At 38.3% G+C, this 22,020-nt stretch overlaps 1 protein-coding gene across 1 annotated transcript in view; it reads right to left on the bottom strand.

Moving 5' to 3' along the window:
• Positions 1-8,402: 8,402 nt before the first annotated feature.
• Positions 8,403-22,020, bottom strand: part of KCTD5 (potassium channel tetramerization domain containing 5) — a 32,951-nt gene continuing 19,333 nt past the window's right edge. Inside the window, exons 6-7 of the mRNA XM_059826265.1 lie at positions 18,644-18,769; positions 8,403-10,287 (exon numbers count right to left, since the gene is read on the bottom strand). Of these exons, the coding sequence (XP_059682248.1) occupies positions 10,258-10,287; positions 18,644-18,769 (156 nt within the window). The 3' untranslated portion in view covers positions 8,403-10,257. The remainder of the gene's footprint in view (positions 10,288-18,643; positions 18,770-22,020) is intronic.

A 22,020-nucleotide genomic window follows, 5' to 3' on the forward strand; every position in this document is an offset into this window, starting at 1 on the left:
GCGCTCGAGCCTGGCCGAACCCCACCCACTGCGCCCAGCCAGGCCTCTGATTGGAGGATGGGGCTCTGCCCCTGGCGGAGCTGTCGCAGTGATGGGCAGGCGGGAGAGCCTGTCAGAGGGAGCGGGGCGGGGGGCGGGGCCGGGCCGCGACCCAGCGGCTGGAGGGCTCGCCGCGGCTGCGCGTCGCGCTGCGTCCCGCCGTTGGCGGGTCTGTTCGCCGGTGCGGCCGCAGTCGCTTGGTTCCCTGCCGCCGCGGGGCGGCAGGAAGCTCGGGCCTGGGTGAGGAGCCGCAGCGGAGGACTGCTGTTGCCGGCTGTGCCCGGCTCTGCGGGGCGCCGGAAAGCGCAGCGACGGCCTGCGGCTCCCCCGGCCCAGTCTTCAGCGGTGTGTTTGGCCCAAACCTGCTTTCATTTCACCCGATTTTTAAAAGGCAGCACGCTTTATGCTCAGTGTTTTTTGTTTCCTATTGGGTTTTCTTGTGGGGTTTTCTTGTCGGTTTTTCGTGGTAGTGTTTTTGGTTTCTAAGAATGCATTTTTAGTGGCATGTAGGGAATGAATCACATTCTGTTCTCATCTTTGACTTACTTTTCTAATTTTAATGAAACATAAGAAATTACTATGTTCTATGTAGTATTAAAGTTCAAAATGGTTTCTCTTCTTGGAAACTCTAGAATTAACTATTTCAATAAATAATTACTTAGAGATGAATCGGCCCTAATCAAAATATGTGCTGACGTTAGGAACCTCGTTGCCCAACATCCCACCTCGTGAGCGGGCACCTGCATGAGCAGTTCATCTTAGGCACTGGAGGAATTCTGTTTCGTCATCACCCCAGGCAACTGGGATTCATTTAAACTGGCACCTAAAGCTGGCAGAATGAATCTAGGCATTGCTGGACATTTTTGTTTATACTTTGTTCTGTTTGGCTTTTAGAATTCCCACTTAAAATTTGGGTGGTTTTTTTTGCTTTTTGTATTACTTCAAACATGATCTACACAATAGGGAGCTTTAAACCATCTTTGAGAAAATGAAAGGCTGTTGTGCAGAATAAGGCAATAATCTACGATTCATGTCAGTAACGGAGGGGGCAAGATGTCGTCAGTTTAAACTGCAGTAAGAGAAATGGAGGTGAGGTATTAATAAAATCCTTCTACTGGCAAAGATACTACAACACTAGGCTGCCTAATGCGGAGAGCATGGGTATAGAGTCTTCATCACTTGGGACTTTAAAGTTAAGTTAGATAACGTGTTTTAATTGTAGCCGTTCCTGCTTTTAGCCAATGGGATGAGCTGAGTGGTCTCTTACAGCTCTTTTCAGGCTTTTTTTTCCCCCTGAACAATTCATGTTCTCGCTTAAATTTATTTTGGTTTTGACTCCTACAGAAAGCATGGAGAAGGGGTGGGTATTCTTTCTGGTTTTTACCTCTCTAGGCTGGTCTCAAGAAAACCATTGAGCTGTCAAAGCAATGGGTATTGCCTGACATAGCAAGATCTTTGGTTTAGATCTCAAAAGTGTATCAACTAGCTAATGGTTTTAAGAGACCTCATTGCCAGCAGACATGGAAAAGGACGAACTGCTTCCAAAGCTTCCACAGACATACTGCAACAGCTGTACATCATCAAAGAAACCTCTCATTCCAGGATGGGTCTGAGTTTGTGTTTGGAATCGCACATCTATCAGGTATAGAGAAAGAGTTGAAATTGACTTTTTAGTCTTTGGATTCACCTCCACTGTTGAAGGTTGGCCTTAGGCTCGAATTCCTCCCATGCAGGTGGGCAGTTTCAACATCTTCCTATTGCAGTGAAAAATACAAAAAGTGACATATCACAGAAATGTTTAAGAATGTAAAGTAATGACTGGACCTTCATATAAACAAACCAAATCCTTGGACCGCTTGCCCTATTCTCATCAAGTCCTCATTTAGCTTCTCTCCACTCCACAAATGAGTTATTTAACAGTAATTATGTTCTCTTGGAATGAACAGTTCCTGTGCTTTAGCCAATTACATATCACAAAGATGTAAAATAGGATACCTGCTTTCCTGTGGGCCCTCGCTCCTGCCCAGCTTTCTCTTTTCCTAATGCATGGATACCTATGGCAGCATCTGTCTTAATTTCTTTATTCCTTTTAACTAGTAAATGCTGGAGAAGGGAGAGGACAGTTAGCAGCTGTGTGTACAGAAAACATTCTGACAGTAACAAATGACTTGGGGAAAGAGGAGAGTTTCAGAGATCTTAATGAGAACACCAGTTGCAGGCTGATTCACTAAGCAGTTACTGGATGCTGTCTCAGTAGCATATTACTTGGTGAAAATATATTTGGCGTGTCTGGTGATGTCTTCGCACTAATTTGGAATAGAGCCTTTCAGCAGGACTGGTGAAGTCCAATAGTAGCTACGCCAAATCAGACTAAAAATCACTCTAGCTAAGAAATCTTTTGCCAGTATCAAACACCCACAGTAGAACCAAGACAACCATGTACTCCCCTGTATACCTTTTCCAGTGATTCCCGGGACATTACCAAAAGCAGTGGGTTTTAGGGGAAACTGTTAACATACCACTCACAGGATTTATCTCATGAAAATGTGCAGATTGCAGTCTTGGAGAACGTCACATAAATATGGACTATGTGTTTATGACTGCCAGGCAAGACTTCAGCACACGGAAAGATTAATTTGTCAGGGTTATTTTCATCTTTCTGAAGGGAAACTTCCCACTGAAAGGAAAGCTAGCTCCAAATAAACTCTAAACATTATAAAAGATCCAAACAGGATGTTAATGACTTATTTGTTTATGTCCCCCTTATTAACTGGTTTCTGCTTCAGGGTACACAGTTGTCTCTTCTATGCTTTCACTTTTGCTAACTGGTGAAGACACTTGAAGCTACAGATACATATAGTAAGGATTTGGAGTGCAAGTAGTGCTGGCTGACTACATGTAAAGTGCAAATACTTTTAGTAAGACAGACTGATAAAAATACAGATGCACATGTTGATTAGTTAATTTCTACTAAAGCAATGTTTGTACTTAGGACTTATTTTAGTAAAATTCAAACGCAATTAAAATGCAGGAAATCAGTTTAGTAAAATGACACCATTTTACTAAAGCCACTGGATATATAAGGAAAGATTAGAATGTGCTTTGCATTTAAAACTGATTAAACTGTTAAGATGAAATTCACCTCATACGTAACTGTACAGCCTCTAAGATTTTAGAGCTCACAGGTCTTAGCTTCTCATACTTAATTCTTACTAGCACTTTGGAAAATAAGAGCAGTCCAGTGGTCTTCTCAATACTAATACTGAATTATGAATTCTATACTTGTAGAGGGCACAGCTGTCAAACTGACTGAATAATTTCAGCAACCTGTATTTGGTACTTAATCATTGACTTCCTTCAGTCATTTCTATCTTTAAAATTTTTGCAGCAAACATGTACTAAGTGGCTTCTTTCTTACATTTCCTATACTGTATGTTGGCCTTATTACAAAGTGTCAATTTCAGTTAGCTTAATTTTTCAGACAAAAGAAGCATTTATATTAAAAAGCAAAGTACTGGATTCTAAAATAAATCTGTGATGTTAGGCAGGGTAATTTGTGAGTTGCGTGGGTACATATTTTTTTGTGTGATTATATATCCGTACTAGAGAGGACTATTTCCTACTATAATGATCAGCAACAGTGGTAATAATTGCAAAGGAAAATACCTTAATTTCCCAGTGGATATATGTCTGAACAAACATGACTTTTTTTGTGACAAAGTCTTTGGGGCAACAGACAAAGGATCCTTTACAAAGGAAAAAGTATTACTGCTTTGAATCACTGCACAAAAATGCAACTACATTTTATATCTGAAGTGCTAAACTAGGAATATCAGTGATATTACACTGTTAACGTCAACATTAACGGATGTAGAAAAGATTCAAGACATCAGACTTTAAAAGGGAAAAAACAGGTTTATTTCATGCAGTTTACAATATGCTAGTGTTATGAAAAGGAGGTTAAAAAAATACCCACACATTTTAATTGTATGTTTGTTTTAAAAATGATGGTTAACTGTAACCACCTTCAAATGATTTGGGAAGCCCTAGCAGACTTTTATCCAGGGAAATTCCCTGGATTCAGTTTCTTATCTATGTCTGTGCTAAGAGTTTTGGCTAATGCAAAAGCATTAAAACCAGATCAAAACTCAAACTTTGCTGCAGTAAGAACACTTCAGAGATAACGAATGGGCACAAAATGAAGTGTTATTGCTAATCCACTATCCAGGAAATAACATGTTGCAAGTATGGGCAATTGGATATTAACACAAACAGCTGATGCACAACTCATTTTGAGAGCAGTGATTTGGGGGAAAAAGAAAAAAAAAAAAAAGAACATCTGCTGAATTGTGTAGGTGGGCCTACAGAGTCCATAGGAAATGGATTTTTCATAGTTTGGCTCAGATGAGACTCGGGACAGAAGCAGGCGGAAACAGTTGCCATCTGATACTCCTTCAGTTTGGTGATCTTGTTTCACCTCCAGGTAGACAGGTTGGCAACATTTCTTTTACAGCGCCTTGACGCTTGCTTCATCCTAGCAAGTACACATGAGCCAGGTTAAGTTTGAGTGAAGTTGTGCATAAGCTTTTGGAAAATCTTCAAAAGGAGCAAGAATCATGTACATAAATACATTAACTCTTACATTGCAGATGGCTAGGCCTGGAAATCTCAACAGATGTTAAGTCAGGTCAAAATTTAGTCTCAGCTTTCTAAGACAAGGAGAGCACTGTCACAGAACCTCCTCCCCTTCCACCCACCCCCAAAGTAGCAAAATAACTTTCTGAAAAGTTTCTCTCATTATAGTAGTTATTATCACACAACATCCTAAAGAGAACCCTTTGATGGGCCCAGAAAGCTATGTTTGCAGCACTGTCTATTCACTGAACTTTTGAGAAGTTCATGCCTTGGTAGACCTCGCTAAAGTGAAGGACAGCTAAGTTGCAGTGAAATATTCAGTGACCATTTCCTGGGGCAGTATCTTCCTCAGAGCCTCTCTATTGCCAGTGCTGTTCGTAAAAGTTGTTAGATTTCAGCACAGTCAATAGTAAAGTGGTGGGCAAGTGTACAGCCTTCTGTAGTGTATTCCTTACCAAGATGGATACTGACATTCCAAGCCATATATGAACACTTACAAATGGCTGAACCAATGGCAGATATAAAAATTATTTTAGAGTCCATGAGCTGAAAGAAAAAAAGACTAGCTGCTTTTTAAACGTTATGTGTCTCTGGAACTTCAAATTAGCCCTGGAAAGGATTTTAGCCCTTGGCATTTCTGCATTGAAAATGGAAAGAGTTCCTTCTGTCTGACACTCATTTAGGCAAACTGAACAATAAGATCTATTTAGCCCTTTAAAGCCTCGGTTCAGTAAGAAGCCTTTAAAGACAGCTCCTGATTGTTGTGAGCCAAAAGAAAGAAAAGTTATATGACACTGAGTTCAGAGAGCCTTCCACATTTTTTTTTTTAAACTGAGTATTTATACTATTTTAAGAATCAATAATTCTACACACAAACCCAGGGGTGATCCTGAGATTGTCCTTAAAGCTGGAGATAACTGCAGTCTAAATTAAAATGAAGCATCCTCAGACCATATGTATTTCAAAATTGCTGTGTTAGAAAAGACAATTCTCCAACGACCACTGGAACTTTTAATCCTCCCGTGCGGAGCTAACAGGTACTGTTAAAGGCATAACAAAATCTCATCTCTTTTCAAGGGCCCCACCTTTCAGGGCTGACTGAAGAAGTTAATTTGAAAAACTTGAAAGATGGTTTTGATGTGGTGAGAGAGAGAATAAAAAAGGAGAATGACACTTTCCGATTTTATCACATCTCAAGTGAAAAAAATCTCAGGCTTCATCTCCAGGCTCCCTTTCACTTGACTTTGATCTCCATGAAAAGCCCAGTACTTCACTTTTCTCTCAGTACTTTTCAAGGAATGTATTCCAGTATACCTGAATGATTGGACAATACACATTATAATCCAGTTTCTAGGTCAATTCAATCAGATACTATTGCATTTTTGCATTCCAAGTTCATTTTTGTAATGCTAATAAAAATAGAATTTTGTAATTAATGTGTGCTAATTTGCAAGTGGTAGCTCTCTACTGCTCAAAAAGAGACTAATAACTCCCAACAATCGCAACAGATGTTCGTAGAATACAGTGCTCTGTTCTGAGAAGCAGTTTTCTAAAAACATCATCATCCTACTCAACAGACCTGTTCCCTAAGCATGCCTGCAATCAAGTTTTCTCTTTTTTAATCTGCTAGAAGTTTTCATTTTTCTCCTGAAAAAAAAATCCTCAGAGAATGAGGAGATTGATTAAATTTTGGTATCTTCAGGAAATAGTACTGTTTCTAATCAATCATAACTGTGCATTCACATTGCTAGGAATGGAGCTGCACAGCTATTGTCTAAAGAAAATCTGAAGACAAAAAAGTTGGATGGATACATCAAGCTCAATTTCTTAAGAAATATCTTTTACTAATGCTACAATGAAAGATGAAAGGAACTTTTATTGTTACAAGAAACCTAGCTGAGTTTGAAAAAAATCACAGTACATTTTCCACATCTTCTGAGTATATGATTCTGAGGACTGAAAGTTCAGTAGAGAATCAATATAAGCTTCTAAATACAATCAGGCCTTTGACACACAATTAAATTACTGTGGGATAACAAAGTGCAATTAGCCATAACCCATGGAAACCCTACAGTAAGTGGGAGAAAATTCCAGGTAACCTTTTGTCTTTTGTGGGGGAAAAAAAATATAAAATTATTTCACATGTACTGTGCGAGCTGCTGAGTCATACTATACTTTTGGAGAGTTATTATGGACCAGGTGACATTCACTTCTTAGAAGCCTCAGAATGACTTGTTCATTACAGATAAACTGATTTAATTGCTGCCTGAAGAAGTCAAAAGCATTTAATATAAAAATGTAATCTCAAATACAGAAAATTAGCCTCTGACAAAACTTAAGGCCAACAGTATGCAGTTTCCTCACTCAAAGCAAGAAATTGCTATGGTAAATTTGAACTTCTTAGTTTTTAAACAAGTTTTGCAAGAAGTTTGTCATGTAAAAGCCTTTAAAGAATTTCACTGAAATCCACTCATCATCTGCTGAAGTAACCTGTTCCACGGACAACACACCAGACAACTTCACTGAATATTCCTACAGCAAAAAGGTAGAAAGTTAAATCTTTCATAGAATTTACATTTTCATGAGAGGTTAATTAACTGTTATGTTTTGGTATCTCTCCCTTCCTGCTTTGTTACTTTCTGCTATGATCTCTTCATGCTCAGGATCTTAAATTCTAACCTGGAATACTGTTTTGATGTAAGAATAGAGGAGCTGTGTAAATCCAGAGTTCACGTCAAAGGCTTTGGCAGTATAGCTTTTCAACTACAGCCCCCTCGTGAACCCATCAGCTTTACATTGTCATAGGCAGTTCTCTTGAGGCAAACACTCTCCAAATGACAGAAAAGAAACAAGGGACTCCAGTTTAAACCATATCACTACATTACCTCATCCTGCAAGATCTTAACAGATGAAGCAGTGTTTGCAAAACCTGGTGATGTAGATTGGACTCTAATGCAATTATCTTGTTACTGTAGCTAACTTTATTTGAAATTACAAGAGTCAAATAAAAAGAAAATAAACTTATTTAGGGATCAATTCTTAATGCCTTGAAAAAGGCATATAGTAGCACTTCCATGTATCTGAAAGCCTCAATCGTTCACAAAAATTAAAGCAATAATGACATCAGCAAGAACAGGAAAGTAGGTAGTTCAGGTGGTCTCAAACAACAGCATATTTAAAATAATTTACAAGGTACCTGCCTATTAAAGTTCTCTTTTTTTTCTTTCTTTCTTAAAATCTTTGTGAGGCATTGGAAACAAAGTGCAAAATGATTAACCACTCATTTCCCCAAAATTTGCTACAACAGGGATACAATGTAAACTAGATTGCAGGTAATCTCACCATAAAAGCATGTTCTTAAACTGAAAATACTCCCATGGAAAAAACATACTAAGAAAAACCCACTCTTTTACATATGCTAAATTTGTTCAGTTTGCTCAGTTTGTTACTCATGCTTTGCTGCTGTCGTTCTTGAAAATTTCACTTTATGAAATAAAATATTCTGTCTTTTTTGGGTTAAGTAAGAGAGACAACAGAAATGCTGATTCAGAAGGATCATTGTAAAACACGTATTTTAGGCATTAAAATCCATTTAGGCCAATGCCGAATTATTCTGTAGAGCACATCAAGAAAACAACAAGAAACATGGTTGGCTGCAATTCCATGAGCTCAGGGAGCTCAGAGAATCCGGTGGAGTCATACTGTTTAAAAACACAGTGACTACTGCAGCAGAGGAAATGTTTTAATATGCAGTTAACACAGACAACTGTTATGCTTATTTTCAGATACACAAGATAATCTGTCACTATTTAGGGGAAATTTGGGTGCTAAATTTAAGCTGATAAAATATGGGTGCCTAAAAAAGTATAAAAGTATAAACATTTCCCCCTACACAATTACATTTTTAGTAAATTCAATTCAGTTTTAACATCTTAAAAAAAGACAAACATTTTATGTGTTGTTGTGGAGGGGCCAGCAGCTTCCTGTGCAGACCACATCCAAGTCGCAAAATGCATTACAAACCCTTTCAAGCATTAGATGCATGGACAAAACATTTAGCCCATTGCTTAACCTGCTTAGTAGAAATGGTTTTTACAAATCGTTTCCGCCAAACTTGTATCAATGTATAGTAAGTCCTTTAAAAAAAAAAAAAAAAAAAAAAGAGTAGACTGGGTGTTTGAAAATCCAATCAGGCTTTTCTGTAAAGGATTACCTGGAGTATATGCATAAGTTCTGAAGTTACTGAGAATGAAAACTGTAATGTCTTTAGAATTCAAAACAATCTTGTAGCTTTTTGAAACTCCCTTCCACTGCTTTCATAAGTCAATGAAGCTGAGGTTTATACTGTCAATTTCATTAAGTGTTTTGAAGATGTGCTAAAGATTTTGCTCAAAACATAGTGTATTAAAAAGCTCCAGTCTTGGGTATTAGCCTTCATAAAGGACAAACTAACAAAGCTGCACCAGATGTTTTCAAACAGTGTTCTTTAACTGCATAGTTGAAACAGTATAGAAAGAGAAAGATTGATTACAGGTATCCTGAATGTCTGAAGTATTTTTCTGTTGGATGAGCTTGTGTTCACACTCAAGGTTGATTTTAATCCCAGTCACAGAGATAGAGATCTAGGACTAGCCAGCCATATTCCTCTACAACATCCAGCTCTTGAAAAATCTCTACCATAATCCACAGAGTTCAATGCTTATAGGCATTTTATAAAAGCACAAACACACATATGAGTACAAACATCTCAGAAGAAACAGAATGTTCAGTTGTTCATTTTAAGTGAATTTTGATTCCCCTTCCAAACATCTGGCTAAGACTGGAGCATAACTTTTGCAGGAAGAGACTGTTTTAACAGAAGAAACATCAAGAACAACTCAGATGAAGGCCATTTTCTCTGAGTTTAGTCTTCCCTTTGGGTATTAAAATATGCTATAAATCCAGTCAATATATACACCCTTCCTTTAAAGAAACCTTTTGTCTGTTGTGTAACTTTTTACGTGCTAGTTTCAGTTGATCTCCTAGGCTGTTACTACATAATAGAGTATGTCACAGAGCCATAAGGAATGTGCAGTATAACACAGTCAACTGGGGCTGCCACTGATTCTGAAACAATGTAGGCCCAAATATTTGCATTTGTGGGCTGTGATGTGTGTATGTGTGTGTGTGTAGCACCAATTACATTGTCCTTTAAATGTTTACAACGATTAGTAGGAAAATGTCTCCGAACTGATCAACACTGGGTCATCCAGCACCAGACATTAAGTGCTACATGTCTCAGAGGAAAATATGAGTGCACGGTCATTTCTTTTCAAATGACCAGTGTCAGTCAGCCCACAAGAGAGTACAACCATGCACTACAACCAAAACTTAACACACACTCCCACACCATCTATTCCCATTATGTAATCTTGCAATGCTTTCAGCCAGTTGACACCAGCTTATAGGCAAAAATGGTTGAACCCAGATCAACAGAAAATTGTCTAAATCCGATTTTTTCTTTTGTAGCCGAGCCTCTTCAGTGTGACAATTCACTGTGTCTTGGAATAAAAGAGAAAAAACTGTCACCGTTCAATACTGTCTTCACATCCTGGAACCTCGTTCTTGCAAAATCTGAAACAGACCAATAAAAATTCTATAAATGAAAATTCACTCAATGTCATTCCTAAAGCATGGAGGTAAAAGAGCAACTTAATGACTATTTCAAATTACTGATAAAGCATCAGGGAGCTGGTTCAAGGACATTCCTGAAGTCTGTGCTTTAAGGCTGAAAAAAGACAGATTGATACATACAATGTCTACTATCAAACATCATGAAAACAGATGTAAATCATGGCTAGGAATTGAGTGTGATAAATATAACCAAATCTTAAAGGTTGGTAGATGTAAAAAGTAAGCCATTTCACCTCATCCTGGTTCTGAAGATACTTAGGTCCTGTGTGGTAAATGAACTTGGGTACTTTATTAGAAATTGAATTTAATCTTCATTTTTCCTGTTCCAGTAAAATGTCCTTAACTCTCTGAAGTTTCAGCTGAAAATTGTGTCCCATAAATTAGTACTGAAAACATGAACTAGCAACTCAAAATGTGCGCAAATGGCACACTGGGTGAGACGACACAGGAAATTTTCAAAGGCCAAGAGTATGAACTGGCGAGGTTTAAATCAACACACTGATTTAAAATCTGAAATAGATGACCAGGCTTGGTCTTTTGCATGAACTGAAGTCAACCAACTACATTTCTTCACAGAGTTTTACTATGCTGCTCAGACATACAAAGCTTATCAGCTGGACTGACCAGCTTTATGAAAACAAGCACCACTCTGACAGCAGTTTTAAAATATCTTTACATTAATATTATTTGCTCATGCAAGATCTCACAAGTTTTTTACGCATCCTTGTCCACAAGAAAATTGTTTCTGTGGACACAGGACATGGCGCATTGGACTTTTCATGCATTACCTTGTCCATCATTATCCTTTGCAACGCCCAAGCCAGGCAGCTGAGAGGCAATGCAGGTTCTGACTTCATGTGGAATTCTGTCTAAGGAATTTGATTCTCCCACTCTTACTACGGAACCGAGATTCCCATTCCAGTGAGTAAAAGGATTATTTTTTTTCCTAAAAGCAGTTGGTTTGTTTAATATTCACTTTAAAAGGCACATATTAAACACAGGGACTGAAGTCTAACGGAACCAAAGTATCTACCCCTGAAAAACCTAGGAATCCTTGTCTATAGCATCTTAAAACATGAATACCAGCTATTCTACTTCCAATTTGACTATTTTTTTCCTTTTCTGTTTCAATTCTCTTTGGCTCCTCCAGTGAGGAAAGGATCCAAGTCTTAGGATTGACTGTCCAAGCAGCAACGTTTCTCATGTTGCTACTCTAAACTGAATGGCAATCAGCAATAATGAGGTCAGCTCTTGGGCTGCACAGTACTGCAGGGAAGCCTTTCAGCAAACTGTAGAACCAATCATGACAGTAGCCAAATAAAGCACTAAGCAAAAGCTTCAAATGTACTGAGCACAACTACTTAACAATGTTAATCTCTAAGTAAAAGTATCTCTAATGATACTTCATCTTCTTTTGCTTCTTGGACAGTTTTCCTAGTACTGGGAAGGGCTCTTGATTTCAAAGGCTGAACGAAAGCAAAGGCCCAATCCCTGGACAATGGCATAGCTGTCTTGAATGTAGAATTTCCTTCTACGATGATTTCAGTGTAGTCTGATATTAAGACAAACACTTGATGCTAGTACTCAGTAGCACATCCCATCCCAGAGGACCCACAGAATCTGACAGCACACACAAACACTTCAATCTTTGTGCTTGTATGGTAAAGATTGGCAACCACTTAACACAGCACAGCAGCTTCCTGTGCGGTTTTAAACAAAAGAAATCTAGGTATTTGGTTTCTTTTTAATATTGTTTAAATGTTGATAATTTAACCTATCAGCCTCTACAAGTCATCAAGCCTAGTATGTCCTTCATAGTGACTGTAGTCAAGCTGAGTCTCACCTGCTTTGCACAACTCCATGGGATTTTTTAAGCACTGGAGTTCATGAAGAACCTGTCACCATTTGTGTGCCTCAGGCACAGTTCAGAGACAGTTCAGTGTTAGCTTAAAAAAAAAAAAAAAATCCACTTTATCACTTGCTCTCTGCACTTCCTGCAGTACCTGGATCTCGCTTTGTGCATACAAAGTTCTTTTTCATTTCAAATTCAATATTATTATTTTGAAGTTATGAAGCCAGATGTCACTGCAGCTACTCTGATAAACTTTCAAAATACAGAAAGATGTTTCCCATGGGCCATGACATACTTAAGGTGTATTTTAGATGCATATATCGCTTATTTCATGGAGATAATTTACTACATGTACTAAGCAAAAAGCATTTAATATGAAACTGTAAAAAAGATACAAGTGAATTCTGTGAGGAAACACCAGGCCCTGAAAATTGCTCAGCAAATGCTAGTATAATATATTCAAAAGGGATTAGACAAGAAGATAGTGCCATTGATACCTACTCATGGTATCATATTGTCACTGGAGCTTTCATACAATGATCTGGATGCAGGCTTGAAGCCAAAATTCCTAAACTGAGTCTTACTGGAAGGTGGGGAAATACATCAGGAGTTAATTTGATAAACGCTTCATACTTGAACTCTTTTCTCAAGTATTTGCTGTTGGTCACAGCTGAGAACAAAGTGCTGGAGTAGATGTCGACATAGCGGTATCAGTTTGACCCAGCAAATGTAGTCAGTAAGTGAAACAATCTCCAACAGAGACAAAAACATGGCTGAAACAAGCACCTGTGCAGTTAGAAAATAATATTGGATCTATTAATTTTGTGAATCTTTCCAATTTAAAATGAAACATTTGAGTTTATTCTTTCCCACAAGATAAAAAATACTTCTAAGATTAATAGACTTAGAACTATTTTCTGTAGCTTCAGGGACATGTACAGTAAGTTGAAGCTATCTGGACCCTGAACTTTGCACACTTTACTGAGCCAGTAAACCCAACGTAAAGCAGAAAATTCTATCAGATCAGACAATATTTTAACACACTTTGCTTGGTACTTCTTCTGTAACCCCTATCTTTACTAAAGGGGAAATGATTTCTGGTCAGCAAGCTCTCATGAAAGGCGTCCACCCACCTCTCTTCAGAAACTGTGTGAAAGAGGATCTTTTGTAGTCATGGGCAGTGACTTTGTCCAAAGAGGAAACTGAATTTCAGTTATCAGGAATTCTATCAAAATTGTACTTACTTACTAAATACTGAAAGGATGACTGACTCCGTTCTGCAATTCGAAATTCCTCCTTTTTTTTTCCTCCTGAAAAACGCTTTAGTAAGATTATGCCTAAAAATTTTAGTGGCTTACTGGGCAAAAACACTGAGAGAAGATGTCTCAACACTAACAGAAGTCAATAAAATTTGAAAACAGTTACAGCAGGTCTTCTCCCAAGCTGCTAATAGCTAGGATTGAGGAATATGTCTGGAGCAGAACCAGGCACGGAAGAATTTTTTGTTTGAGAACACGCTCTACTAGCTAAATAGATGACTTCACTAATAATGCTCCACTGTCCGCACACTTTAGATCACAGAATCACCGAATGGTTTGGGTTGGAAGGGACCTTTAAAGATCATCTAGTCCAACCCCCCTGCCATGGGCAGGGACATCTTTCACTACATGAAGTGCTTGAAATGATGCTCAAAGCCCCACCCAACCGGACCATGAACACTTCCAGGGATGGAGCATCCACAACTTCTCTGGGCAACCTGTTCCAGTGTCACACCACCCTCATAGTAAAGCATTTCATCATTATATCCAACCTAAATCTACTCTCTTTCAGTTTAAAAACATTGCCCCTTGTCCTGTCACTACGGGCCCTGGTAAAAAGTCTTTCGCCGTCTTTCTTATAAACCCCTTTTAAGTATCGGAAGGCCACAATAACACCTCCCTGGAGCCTTCTCTTCTCCAGGCCAAACAACCCCAACTCTCTCAGCCTTTCTTCATAGCAGAGGTGTGTTCCAGCCCTCAGACCATTTTTGTGGTCCTCCTCTGGACCCACTCTAACAGTCCATGTCTGTCTTGTACTGAGAACCCCAGAGCTGGACGTAGTGCTTTCAGGTGGGGTCTCACGAGAGTGGAGTAGAGGGGGAGAATCACTTCCTTCGACCTGCTGGCCGCGCTTCTTTTGATGCAGCCCCGGATAATTGGCTTTCTGGGCTGCAAGTGTACATTGCTGGCTCACATCCTATTTTTCACCCGCCAGTATCCCCAAGTCCTTCTCTGCAGTGCTGGTCTCAGTCCATTCATCACCCAGTCTGTACTGATACTGGGGACTGTCCTGACCCTGGTGCAGATCTGCTGTGTTCAGAATTTTCTTTCTTTTCATGTTTCTGCTCTGTTTTTCCTCCAGGTGCACCAGATACAAAGTTAACTTACAAACTCTAAACAATGCTGAATGAACTCTCATATCCTAGGGGCCTGAGTGTGATTGCTTCTTAGGGAAGCAGAATGTGAGAGCTACTTCCTCCCACTCAAAATAAATCTGATGCAGACAGAATAGCATTTTAAGGACTGTTCGTCTCTCGGGCAGCTTAAGAATCTTGCATTCAATTCCAGCACAGTGCCAGTTTATTTTTTCAATAAGGCTTCAGATTTGATCCATTCCTTGCAGCTATTCCTGAAGACTCAGCAAATGACCTTATTCCACCTCAGCAGTAGTTTCTGTTGGCATCAGTTAAGAAAATAATGTAGGTTCTTCAGCCATGCGGAAGCAACACTTCAGAGATAAGTATAAGGCTGCTTCACAGCTAAAAAATTCAGGTGTATAGGTGAGAAGCTGGAGTTCAGTCTCATACAATGGTAAATATCTTCAATTTATACAGGATCAAGTACGCTGTATCACTGAACATTCAATGATAAGTTATCCTCTAGAAATTGGAGAGCAGAATAAATATGAGCAGTGCTTGCAGACACGTTAGGAAAAGGTTGCAAAAGTTGTTCTTTCTGATGCAACTTTTGTGTTCTTCCACTTGTGTCTTTTAAAGTACCTTGATCTTCAATAAGATGTCAAACGACAGTGGAAAGGACCTGACCCCTCCCGGGAAAAAGTTGTGTCCTGTGATAAATGTAACTGTAGCACCGAGATCACACTATTCACATATATTTGCCAGGTCTTGATTAAAAAATTATTAGTTTCAAAATTATCAGATAAGACCATCTTTTGACTATGTTGCACTTCAGTCAAGTTTGCCAATTTATTGCCAAATCAGACATTTACCAAAAATGTATACTGTAAGTTTGTATCAGATGCCTCTACACATAAAAAAACATTTGACAGAAAAGCTGGTGCACAGAAAATAAAAATGAAAAGCAATTCTGACCCTAGAATCTACATGAAGAACTTTTCTTCTCAGCAAAGCTTTAAAGAAACCAATCACAATACAACTTATAACAGCAACGCTAATTATTGTGTCAAAGAAGCAATATCCAGAACAGGAATTCTTTCTTCGCTAACCATGCCACAACTATAATCACAAACACACACGCCACCAGGACTAGCCAAAGGACAGCACTAGTGGGGGTAGGAATTGGATGGGACAGAAAAGCATCTGGGTAAAATCCTAGGGCAGCTAGTGCTCACCATGACATTTACATTTAATCTGAGTCATTCATATCGTAATCCGTTTCTTCATCCTCACTCTGAGTGGCATGCAGCATGCAGCAAGTACAGAAAAAGGAAGGGAAAAGAAGAGATTGCAAGTGAGTCAGAGCTGCAACAAAGTACAGTCCACTTACACTTGAAGCATCTGGGAATGACATTTATTTACTTTTATCTAGGACCCCCACTCTTTGTAAGAAAGTATGATGGCAGACAATTTCAAGGAGGAACGTTAGAGATTTCATGAAAATGTCCTTTTTCAAATGTCCTGAAGTCAGCAGATAGAAGCCAATAGTGCCATGCAACATAACAATAGGGACCATAAGTATAGAGAAAATTTAAATAAAGCCGTAAAGCTGGTACCTTAACTCTGTGTACTCTTTGCCATGTATGGGAAAGGATAGCACTTGAGAATGTAACTGGATGCAGATGTTATGAACAAGCTTTGGTCATTTGTCCCAAGAGTGACAGGTCAACAAAGTGGTATGAAAGAGAAGAATACTCGTGGGAACACAGGTTATCTTTTAGTAGTGCCACAGCTACCAGTAAAAGCCACTGGAACCATTTAAGTCAATGTCCCAAATGCCATTAATTTCCTTCACTTAGGTTTATTAGAAGGTTACACAGACGTCAACTACTAACTTGCTATGCAAACTGTTTTCCAAAAAAAGAAAACACAAGAAAATAAAGCCTCTAAGAAGGAACGAAGGTGAAGCTTGATTAGATGGGCTATCAGAAAATGCTTTTTCCTATCTGAAAGTCCAGTAGTATTAATTAAAACTGAAGTGCTTGTCAATAAAAATGACATACTGGCAGTTTTTTGTTTTGTCTAACCCAACCTGCTGTAAAAGTAATAGGAAGACTTTCTCATGGCTTCTAAAAGTCAGTCACAGTACATGAACACATTATTCTGTATATATAATTGGATACTAGAATTTAAACCATATGAACTTCATGAAGACCAACTCAGACATTAATGAACAGATTGCAGAGTAGAGGGTTAACGCTGGCTAAGAGGGAACTATTGAGACAACAGCTCCCAAGGTCCAGTCAAGATCCCTGAACACAGCTGTCAGAAACCTCTCAACCAAAAAGAATTTTTTTTTGTTTTTTTTTTTCTTTTTTTTCCCCAAGGTGCAACATACACCTATAAAAAAAATAACAGATCTATTAGAAACACAATATATAAAAAAATGATTCTTCAAGTATTGACATTAATTGCTAGCAACAGCTCAGCTCTTCCAGGACAAAAGGAGTGAATGTTTATATCCAACCAAAATTAACAGTAATTCTTATTCATCACTCTGGTCAAATTATGCTCTGCTCTCTTCTCCGAAACAACGACCAAGAAGCACTTCAACAGAGAGGTCTAAGATTTAGCTTCTCTCAGAGCTACTGAATGTATAGAGTTGTACTGCGTTCTCAACTAACTATTGTATTTAGGGTTTAATAGTTCCATTTGATCTGTATTTTCTTTTACATTAACGATGCAATGTAACTCTGGCAACTTCTGAAGTTCCCTGAAGATGTACTACCATTCCTTATAAAGATGTTTATTAGGTTCTAGAATTCCACGTTTTATTTCAGGTACATCTCAGCCCTAAATTATTACCACACACCTCTTTAACTTGTCAACTTTTAAAGTCTTCCTGAAGTATCCTGGCAAAAGCAGACCTTGACTAGCGTTTTGGAAAGAGTGAGCTGTGGCTTACCCAGGTTCACTGCTTACCCTTGACTACATTAAAACTTCCAAAGAGTTGTTAGGGATTACCTCAACAGTTACAAAAGAGCATAAATTAATCACTTCACTAAGAATCCAACATAAAGATTGGAGTATTTTTATAGTGCAGTTTACAAAAAATGTCTCCATATGTGTAGCTGTATAACCAAGTTACAAGGCACAGAGAGTAGTGAAGTTTTATCTATTTGAGATCTCAGTGCCAAGACTCAGATAAATTCTTAGCATTATTTCAAAATTAATTTCTTTGAAGGTGATTCTTGAAAAAGCAACCTTTGATGTTTTACCAGTGGTTTCCCATCTACACATACTAAATGAAAAGCATTTAGGCCAACTACAGAAGTTTCCAGTTTGTCTGTAGTCATCTCCTCATACAAAGCAACAATATAATCATAAAAACTGTTCAATACGCATGGAAGAGAAGAATACACTTACATACATAACTGGTCTATTCAGTTGTGTTTATACATTTTCCCTTGTACAAACTCTGAAAGACAGCTGAGTAAAATGCTAAGATACTGTTCCCATCACAATCTTTTTGTAATGCTTGTTACAGAAAGTAAAGAGAACTAGGTAGAAACATGAAAATATTAAGCTAACAAATACCTTCATCGATAACATATTGCACAGGACTATGTTTTTCAGAGACAGCATATTACAATCTCCATTCTTGACAGTAAGATTCCATCAGCTGAACTCAAGTAAGAAAACCAGTTTCCAACCAAACCAGTGGCAGAATAAGGAAGCATTCAAATGTCTAAGAAACAAAACCCAGCTTCTCAACTGTAAACAGCAACTATCTGCCAATACTCGAAAAAACAGGACAGGTATCAGGAATGGTAGACTACTGCAATTAAAGAACCCATTTGGTATAACAAACACATACTGACTGTACCATTTACAGTCCCTCATACAATGGACAGGGAACCACTATTAGTCATGAGTGAGGGGAAAAAAGGCAATTAAATAATAGTCCAGAACAGAGGTAGGCCTAGCACAACTTAGTGAAGGCCACCCAATTTGACACCATTTCTTTAGTTCAATGTCTAGTAACTTACCTTCGCTTTTTCACTGGGTTCACTGGTTGTGCCATAGGGAGTGTTATGCAATTCCTTTGAGACAACACACAGAAATTCAGCCTGATCTTCATTGCCATAGTTATAGGAAGAACCAATACTGACCAGCTGAAAGATGGGGGGGGGGGGGAAAAGTCAATTGCATTTCCACATAAAACAAATCCCATAAATTCTCATCATTAGTACAAACACTCCTCACTCTTCAAACTGTTGGTTGTGCCTGAAGCATGATTCTCCACTTCAATGCAAACACGTTTTAATGTTAAAAAATATACTGACACTCTGATGACAAGATAAATATAGCTTTTCTTTTTAAACATTTACAGAATTAATGATTTACGGTTATGATTATACTGTGAAAGAAAAGGCTACAGCGGCAGACCAGTGGAGAAGTAGCCTGTTCCTGTTATTTACTAGAAACCTTCCCATCCTCCAAAGTTAATTTTAAAAAAGTTTTATGTGGTATCTTAATGTAGCATGATTTAACATGTAAATGGCTGCATGCAGGAAGCACTTTAGCCTGAAGGGATACCCACCATTTTACTTACAGAATAACAATACTTCTATTAAAACATATTTTGAGTGGACAAAGACAAAATTTGCATTTGATTAGAAAACAGCAAGACACAGTATAGTGGGACACCAAGATTAACACCTGGAATTCGTAGGTACTGCTACAAGGAAGTTAATTAAGGAAGCGCTACAAGCGGAAGCCATGTATAATGAAATGTGACATATTTACAAGCTTCTACAAGTCTCGATATTGAATGATAAATGACAGTTTACTGAGAAAAACGGATATACTCAACATCAGTACTACCTCATATGCAGCATGTGTTTATCAAACGGCAGAAATTTCATATAACTTGTCTTACCTTACACACAGTACACTTACCTAATGCTAGAAGCTTTACATAGCCTGCCTTTCCAAGCCAGAATCAATTCAGATGTAGCTGGTTCATTTATTTTAAAGGTTTATTTCAAAAGCATGACAAGATGATGTATGGTGCTCTTACTACTGACACAGATCAAAGTCCTAAAAATCAACCTGTCACACATATACACTGTATCTAAATGTCATCACCAAAACTATATTAGATCTACCTACCAAATCACCACATACATGTGATAAGGCTGTCCTATTCCCTGATCTCTATTATATCACAGAAGTGCCCTAGTAATAGCCCCATAGAAAAGGCTTGACTTGTTTTTGAGGGCAACAGACTTGAAACACTGTAGTTAACTGTCTAAAAACAAACTGTGTACTGCCATTAGTCGAGCAAAGCACCAAGGAGAGTAAAAGCCTTGTTAAAGCAGGGAAGATGCCGCCAAGATGCAATCTTGGTCCAGAACGTGTACTTGAGGGATAAGATTATTCCCCCAACAAAAGTGGAAGGTAGTCCAAGGTTAAAAGCAGCTTCCATATAGCACTGTCAGGAGAAAGTGAAGCCTCACTGTACTTTCAAGGAGAGAGAGGAGAGAGATGCTGAGATATTCCAGCACTGTCGTAAGACATCCAAGCAAGCACCTCCACAGACAAGACAGAGCCAATGTCTACAAAGAACAGCAGGCAGTATGTCTGCACAAGGAACCAACCTGATGCCAGGCCTAGGCAATGGCGAAGTTTTTGGACCCTGATGGCATTACAGTATACAAGGCTCACCCTCCAATGAACAGTACTGGCAATCAAAATTCAGCACTCTCAAACTACCTACTTTAACTACACTGGTGTGATCACCAGAAAACTTCCCCTCCCTCCTCCACTCCTAACATCCCTCTAGTTCTGCAAAATACATACATAGTCAGTAACGAAGACAGGCTGATCAAAAATGAATGTGATAAAGACATTTTTTCCACCAAAACCATGTAATGAAGTCACAAAACCCCAGGTTTTTCAGAAGCACCAATACATCCTCATTGGAACACAAAGGCACCATTTATCTTGAGATGTTAAGTCAGATAATCTTTCACGATGGATACTCTGCAGTCTGCACCATAACATATTTGTGTAATATAGAACCACAAAACCCATAAAGTAACTAGTTGCTTAGTTGCACAAAATGGACTAAAAAGTCCACTGAAAAGCTGGAAAATCAACCCGGACTTACTTCATATATAGAGATGATTTGTTGATTCTCTTTTTTATCAGCAAAAAACATCATACACAAATTTTCAGAAAAAAAAAGCGCAGTTAAGTCAGCTCTAAGCCTGTTAAAGTCATATAAAGTTTATACTATATATCATATAGCAATTATAAACCATATAATACAAGTACAGTAACTGCTTCAATTATTGAGGTAAAATGTAGGACTATTTTAAACAATATATTTAACTGACTTAAAGGCTAGAAAACATTCAAAAAGTCGGATACATATTTAAAAAAAGCCATGCATAATTCACCTTCTCTGAAGACAAATTTGGAGAATAAAATTCAAGCATATGATTTGATTTAGTATATAGTCAACTTTTCTTCTTGCAAAATGGCAAGAACTTGGTATCAGATAAGCTATGATAACAACTACCAGAAGGAAAAATACTTCTTTACTCATTGATACTCAGAAGAAGAAATAAATGACCTTTCTGAAAGCAGTTATGATACAAGATCCAAACATCATCCAAATCATCAATCCTAGCTCAACAAGGTCGATAGGTCCTCAGCTGATAGCGACTTACATCCCCCACTAATGCTTCATAATCCAAATAAGTTGACCTTTTGCACATAAGTCTCTTTAGGAGATGTGGCAGACTGACTACTTATTAGGTAGTTGGTTAGGACTATTGATCTAGCTGACTGCAAAACATCTGGATGACTTCTTGCCATTGTTAATCAGCTGGTGCATTTCAAGATAAAGTCACTTCTGCAACATTAAACACAAGTTCCTCAAAGCTCCAACACATTATACTCTTGTAAGCAGTTCCATAGGTGTGCAACTGAGAATGTATTATTTGTATAGTATGAACAGCATGCTAGAAACTTCATTGTAGCTTTTTGAGATGTATCAGCAGCAATAAGGGTGATGGCAGAAAAAGAAACAATGGAAAATGATTGCAGATTAGAACTGAATTGTTGTATCAGAAAGTATGACCAGAAATAAAGCAGTATTTTAGCACTTGTATTCCAAAAGTCACCCCATTGTTTCCAGTGCTGGTGGCAACACTTTAAGAAGAATGCTAATGAACTGGAAGAAATTGTTAAACTCCCCCCACTTGTGTCTGTCTGCCCCTGCCCCCCCAAAAAAAACCCAAAAAACTCATGACAAACCAGAGTAACCCGAGGTCTGCAAAACATGCGTTACAATCCATAGGAAAAGGATTACGGATTATCCAGCCTACTGTTTCTCAGACTTTCTGAAAGGACA

Source organism: Gavia stellata, chromosome 18, assembly GCF_030936135.1.
Source record: "Gavia stellata isolate bGavSte3 chromosome 18, bGavSte3.hap2, whole genome shotgun sequence".
Taxonomy (NCBI): Eukaryota; Metazoa; Chordata; class Aves; order Gaviiformes; family Gaviidae; genus Gavia; species Gavia stellata.